Source organism: Phragmites australis, chromosome 2 (genome assembly GCF_958298935.1).
Source record: "Phragmites australis chromosome 2, lpPhrAust1.1, whole genome shotgun sequence".
Taxonomy (NCBI): Eukaryota; Viridiplantae; Streptophyta; class Magnoliopsida; order Poales; family Poaceae; genus Phragmites; species Phragmites australis.
Genome location: NC_084922.1, coordinates 17,011,779 through 17,018,040, shown reverse-complemented (window position 1 = coordinate 17,018,040; position 6,262 = coordinate 17,011,779). Strand labels below are relative to the sequence as shown.

The window sequence follows — 6,262 nt, the reverse complement described above, 5'->3', positions numbered from 1 at the left end:
TTACAGTGCTGTTTTTTAACATATTCACTTTATGCTTGTGAACTTTGTAAAAATCATAGAGAATTTAATAAAACTCTAAATAAAGTGAAATTAATTTTAAAGATTCTCTTAAAATACGTTTTACACAAGAAAAATATGTGTTTGCATGTTACACTTTTCCTTAACGTGAGTTAATAACTGAGCCGCACGCTTCAATTTTTTTCATTTTTTTCAAACTTTCTCCCTATAGAATATGATGCAAACGATATTATTTTTGAATTTTTTTTTTACAGAAGGTCTTAGATTGTGTCTAGTTTTTTAAATATTTTTTTGATTTTTTTTTCGAATTTTTGAATTCAAATTTTGATTACCGTTCGGTTTATGAAATCGGATCACATCGAGCAGGTCAGTAACCGTGATTTTTAGATGGCTACCATTTGTGAACCGTGGTGGGAATACTCGTGAGTTCCCAACCGGCCACCTACCGTCCTCTCCAGCTCGCAGTACTCCCGCACCATCCGTCTCTATCTCCTACCTATCGCCACGCCACCCCTGTCCCCTCCTCCTCTACCGTCATTGTCCCTCGCTCTGCTCCAACTCCCCGCGTCCGCGTCTCCCGCCCGCGCCGCGATGGCCGCCGCCTCCTCTCTCGGTAAATCCGCCTGTCCGCCAAGTGCCGCTGCCCACTAGCGCCTCCGCCAGTTCGCGATGATTGTTTTTTCCCCGTTCGTCGGAGAGTTCTTTTTTTTTTCCGCAATTCGCTTGATTGACTGACTCCTGTTTTGTTCTCGTGTAATTATTTTCCGTTGCGTGATCGCAGGATTGTCGGATGACACGGGGGTCGGCTCGCCTGGGTCCGTCGGGCAGAACGATCTGCTGATTGTTGGGCCTGGCGTCCTCGGCCGGATCGTAGCTGACAAGTGGAAACAGGTAGCTACTGATTGCAGTCGTTGCTGTTGTTAACCTTGCCTCACTGTTGAGGGAAGCACCGACTCTTTACATTGCCAAGAAGATGATCAGATAGGTTGAAACATCTGGACATTCCTAGCTAATGAACCTAAAATTGGCCCTGTTTAATTTCAAAGCAAGTCTCCTTTGCGAGGGGAAAAAAAGAGGAATTATTTCTTTTCTTATCCCGGTGAGGTTTCTTATTGCAGTGGCAAGGGAACTACCAACTACGATTATGACAATCTTATCGTTTAAATTCGATGATTCATTTTAGTTTATCTTTTGCCAATCAGAGTAATTTTTATATCAAAACTTTTTGACTGGTATCCCTTTTTTATGTTTTCGTATTCTTTACCTTCTTAGTAGGGTTTGTATGTTTAAATGTCTCCTGCTATTCCATACCACCCAAAATTGTACATTAAGAACCTCCGAATGTCTTGTAGGAATTTCCAGGTTGCAAAGTTTTTGGCCAGACTGCGACCACAGAGCACCACAGTGAACTAACTGAAATTGGTATCATCCCCTCCTTGAAGGGATCCATAGTGGGTCCGACATTTCCATATGTCATTTTCTGTGCTCCGCCGTATCGTTCTGATGATTACCCTGGGGATCTGAGGTAAACAGACTGTAAGCTTTCAATGACAATTACCTCTTCTCATTGTTCTGTACATGATCATGCTCTGGCTTTCTCTTGATAAAAAAAGAATTGTTGAAATCTGCATACTTATAACTCATGATTGGCGTCTGGGAACATGAATCTAGCTAATAGGCATGCTTAGTGGGCATGCAAATGCGTTCTATAACTTGGAATTGTAGTGCTTTGCCGTTATTTTTTTCTTGTTGAATTTTGTGAAAACTTTTAACTTGTTTTGCACATTCAATATAAGTTTGTAAACACGACATGTATAATTTTTTAAAAAATACTTGGAGACAAGTTAAATAATAAAAACATAGATAGATATTCAAGACTCCAGATGAAAGGTCAAGTTTGCATGAATGAGAAGATACAACTACTTAACCAATTGGACGTTCTAGGAGCTTTGGTTGGAATTAAGCACCCAGGACCAGGAGATATCCCATCCATTACCGCGTCATATTTTCATTGTGTTGATGTGTTGATCTACCGTAGGAGGCTTCATGTGCAATAAATGGAGAAACCAGAAAACAGCCTTCAATCCTGTTTCATTATACATATGACCTAAAGAAGCGTATAGTAAGACTGTTGTGTAATAAGTTCTATGACTCGAACATACGCTTCGGTTGCTTCATCTCAAGTCTCTTGCATCAACATAATGCACCATTTGAGATGGTTTTGTCTTGAAGGAAATGAGGCTATGTCGGGAAACTGCCAGTTGTTAAACTGGTTTTGTGGGCTGATAAGACATGAAGGGAAATATGGAAACTACTAACACTGATATCCTTGGGCGTCACTAATTTGCCCTTGCTTGACAGGACCCACGGAGTATTGATCAATGAGGTGTTTCCCCCCTATAGATGATTTGCAAACCTAAAGATAGTGAATGAGTCAAATATTTCTTGCTTTATCTAAAACCTAATAGTGTCAAAGACATGCATAACATTTATTTCAGAACACATGTGCAGAGTGGCAGCTTCAAATTGGAATGGAGAAGGCTCTTTCATGTTCACCTCGAGTACTGCTGTCTATGACTGCAGTGACAATGGATTATGCAGTGAGGTATAATTAATCCAAGCTTCATATTATACAGCATCAAAGTTATCTGAGTCATTTGTTTGTTCATCAAATGTCGGAAGGCTAGACCCTATTTAGTTCATTTTTCATGCAGTAGATGTATGTATTACTTTCGTGTTATATTCCAAAAAAATGGAAACCCAATCTTGAAAATTGCGAACTACGGAACAGAAACCAGACCAGTCTTTGGGCTTGGAACTGGCCGTTTCCATAGTGCCCGGTTCCGTTTTTCAACCCCAATCCTGTTTCCAGGACCCTTTGTGACAATGTTATAGTATTACCTTCAACTTTATTTTATTTAACCTTGGTTTTCTTTTTGCTTGTGTAGGATTCTCCTTGCGTACCAATTGGTCGGAGCCCTCGTACTGATGTCCTTCTAAAAGCAGAAAATGTTGTTCTCGAGGCAGGAGGCTGTGTTCTCAGGCTAGTAGGACTTTATATATCCTCACCAACATGATAATTGTTTATTCAAAATCAGAAGGATCTAACGCCCTTCGATATAGCATTGTCTTAACGCTACAACATTAGAATGGACAGAACTGATGGAATATTTCCTTCAATTCCTTGACTCTCCACACAATTCAGTTAAAGGTCCTCATGTTTTCTGGTTGTCAAAAGGAACTCTTGATGCACGTCCTGATCATATACTCAATCTGATACATTATGAAGTAAGAGCTGCTACTTATCTATGTAAGGATTATAGCATAGTTGAGTGTATTGTAGTTTAGATATTTTGGTCCAAAACCGAAATTATACTTATCCACTTGGAGATAAGATACTTACTTGATACATTTCATACAACTCGTACTGACAATGCTAAGCTTTTCTCATAACAGTTTTAGATATAAGTAGATCTCTCTAGGTGCTTTTGTTGATTCTGTGTATGTGAACTAATATCAGGGTGTATGTTTCTTATGCAGTCTGCATTTCATGAGTTTTTTTTTTCATATGTTTTACAGGATGCGGCTTCCCTTGCAATTGCCATCATGAAGAAGAAACTACGTGTCCGCATCTTTGTGGGCTGTGACAATCAGCCTCTATCCAGGTCGCTGCTGATCTTCATCTTCTTTGGCTCACTTTCTGGTCACCTAAGATAACTCTTTTCTGCGAATGCCAAGTGTGTTGACATGAGGAAACTTCGACGCTGCAGGCAAGAAATAATGGACCGTGTCAACAGAAGCGGGGAATTTGACACCAAGTTTCAAGGCTTCACTGGTTAGTTTAATTTATCATCTAGCTGCTTTCATTGACACCTGCACGAAACATTTGCGCTCTTAATTGGCATAGCCTGCATCAACCTTTAATTTACTTAATGTAGGGACTGATGGTCCGTTGGGGAAGAGGATGGAGAATTCCAAAACTCGGGCTGAGATCGAATGGCAGCCCAAGTATCCGAGCTTCACAGAGTTCCTTGGTCTGAGCAATTAATATATGGGGCCTGTTTGGCATTACTGGAAACATTTCATGATAGGAAAATTTCATGCGAGGAATTTATATGCCCACAGAATCGTCTCCATAAACAGTATTCTATCCAAAAGTGTTTGGCGGACAGGAAACATGGCAGTACAGCTTGAACTAGCTTTGAACCAAAATTGCAAACCAATCTCCGGTTGAAATTACTTTCTGATTTGACCGTGACCTAACTGAAATTGGATTAGTTACATGCTAATTAACAACTCAAGACACTGCTTTGCCAATAGCAGAATCTGGAGATTTCCGTCGATCTGCAGAAACTGTTAGGGGGGAACGGATACACTATGATAGCACGAAAACAAAAGTTATGTAGCGTTTATACAGGAAACTATGCGATAAGAGGATTATTGATCGTTATCATTAAATGTGCAGTGTAGCGAAAGAAAAATTAGAGAAGCTTGATCCAACATATCATTGTCGTCGATCAACACTGTAGCATCAGCGTCTCTACGGTATTCACACGTCCAGGATTAAAATGTTATGCACCCCGCTAGAGATTTGTGGTGAGCCCGGGTAGAGGTGGCAGCTAGAGTTTCGGGATGGTGTAATTAGTCTTGCTTATAGTCCTTACCCCTCCACTTCTATAGATCTTGCTAATGGGCTATCATGTTGGAGGTTCATTAGGATTTTAATCCCTCATAGATCATTATCTATAAAGCCCACTACAGATCCAATCAAAATTAGTGATTGCTTCTAGGGTATATCACTAACATAACACAACTAAAATATTAGTTTGGTTTCATCAAACAGGCTACGAAGCCGAGAACCAAGTGCCCATCTTATTTTGTTTCACCTCATAAAAATCATGCCATCTAAGAGTATCTCCAACCGTCTCTCTAAATTTCGTTTTCTATATCTCTATATAGAGAGTCTCTTCAAAAGATTCTTTCTATTTCTCTACGCGTTTTAACCGACTCCTTAAATCTTACGTCTTAAATTTCACTCACCTATATTTTATTAATATCTTATAACTAAAAAATATTTTCAACTATTTTATTTGCAGCGGCTCTACTTTCACCATATAATTTAGGGCTAAAAATAATTTTAGAAATTTGTTCATTACATAAGAAGAATATTAGTGAACTTTTTAGATTTTAGAGAATTTATTTAAGACCTTAACAATTGTTACAAGTTACAGAAGTAACATTTTTTGAGAATTTTAGTTTAAATTTTACACATATTTTTTTGAATGAATCTAATTAAAATATGTTATATATGGATTATTGAACACGTATAAAAAAATTTAGAATTTTTAAAGTCGTAGAAGATCACTATTTTGATTTGGTCTATAATCATTATCGTCTATAATGGAGCCCTCTTACTCTGGGTGTGGCGAGCTAGGCGGAGCGATAGCGAGCCGGATAACAATAGCGAGTTCGTTGCAGCCATTTTTTCGTTCTGCTCGGCAAATTTGCGACTCCTTGGAGTTGCTCTAAGCACGTGGATATCTGATGATTGAGTGCATTGGGGAAGATGAGCTCCATCGCCTAGACGATTTTGTCGTCCTGGAGCCATTGCTAGTACGGGTCGAGGACGATGGGCTCCGTCGCGGGATGGAAGATGGGTAGCGTGGTTCGTCGGGGACTCGAGTAGTCATTCCTCTCCTGCCTGCTCGACGTGAGCAGTGAGCACTCGATCCCGCGCCGCTCTTGACTCCGTCCCTTCCCGCCGCCGAGAAGTCCAGGAAGAAAATAATCACCTGCCTCCACGATTTTTTATTTCCCCAGGACACCCCTATAATATTCTAATCTGTTTCTTAGCCTGCCAAATACTTTTGTTTTTGGGTTGATGCACTTTTTATTCCTGGGCCATGAAAACCCTATCCGAGGGCCATGGAAATTATCCTGATTCAAGATGAACACTAATACACCAACGATATGATGAGGAACTTCAAGTGAAATGTTTATTACTCATACTGCTATTTTAAGTTCGTTTCTCTTCTATCAGATCATGTAGCGAGCATATCAAGTGCAAATGCACCGAGTGTTGAAAATATGTTCATCATGAGCCGTTGGATCGTGCACATGCAGTTAAGATTCACTCAAACCCCCTTCCCACCATATTGCATGTGAACTCTAGCTGCCTCGCCCGCCGCTTGCTGCACCGTCGGACCGACCTTCTCTCTAAACCTATTGGAGAGAGGAGCCCCCA

The 6,262-nt window shown here is 40.1% G+C and overlaps 1 protein-coding gene across 1 annotated transcript; it reads left to right on the top strand.

Annotated features, from left to right (window-relative positions):
- Positions 1 to 454: 454 nt before the first annotated feature.
- LOC133901410 (uncharacterized) lies at positions 455 to 4,257 on the top strand. The gene is made up of 9 exons (XM_062342789.1): positions 455 to 631; positions 800 to 909; positions 1,371 to 1,543; positions 2,530 to 2,623; positions 2,967 to 3,076; positions 3,216 to 3,306; positions 3,598 to 3,683; positions 3,789 to 3,853; positions 3,957 to 4,257. Exons 1-9 carry the CDS (start codon positions 610 to 612, stop codon positions 4,064 to 4,066), a joined length of 861 nt encoding a protein of 286 aa, XP_062198773.1. The 5' UTR covers positions 455 to 609; the 3' UTR covers positions 4,067 to 4,257.
- The last annotated feature ends 2,005 nt before the right edge of the window (positions 4,258 to 6,262 follow it).

Coding starts and splice junctions, on each gene's coding strand:
- LOC133901410 (XM_062342789.1), top strand. CDS start 610: ATGGCCGCCGCCTCCTCTCTCG. Junction 632..799: donor GGCCGCCGCCTCCTCTCTCG/GTAAATCCGCCT, acceptor GCGTGATCGCAG/GATTGTCGGATGACACGGGG. Junction 3,077..3,215: donor CTCAGGCTAGTAGGACTTTA/TATATCCTCACC, acceptor TGACTCTCCACA/CAATTCAGTTAAAGGTCCTC.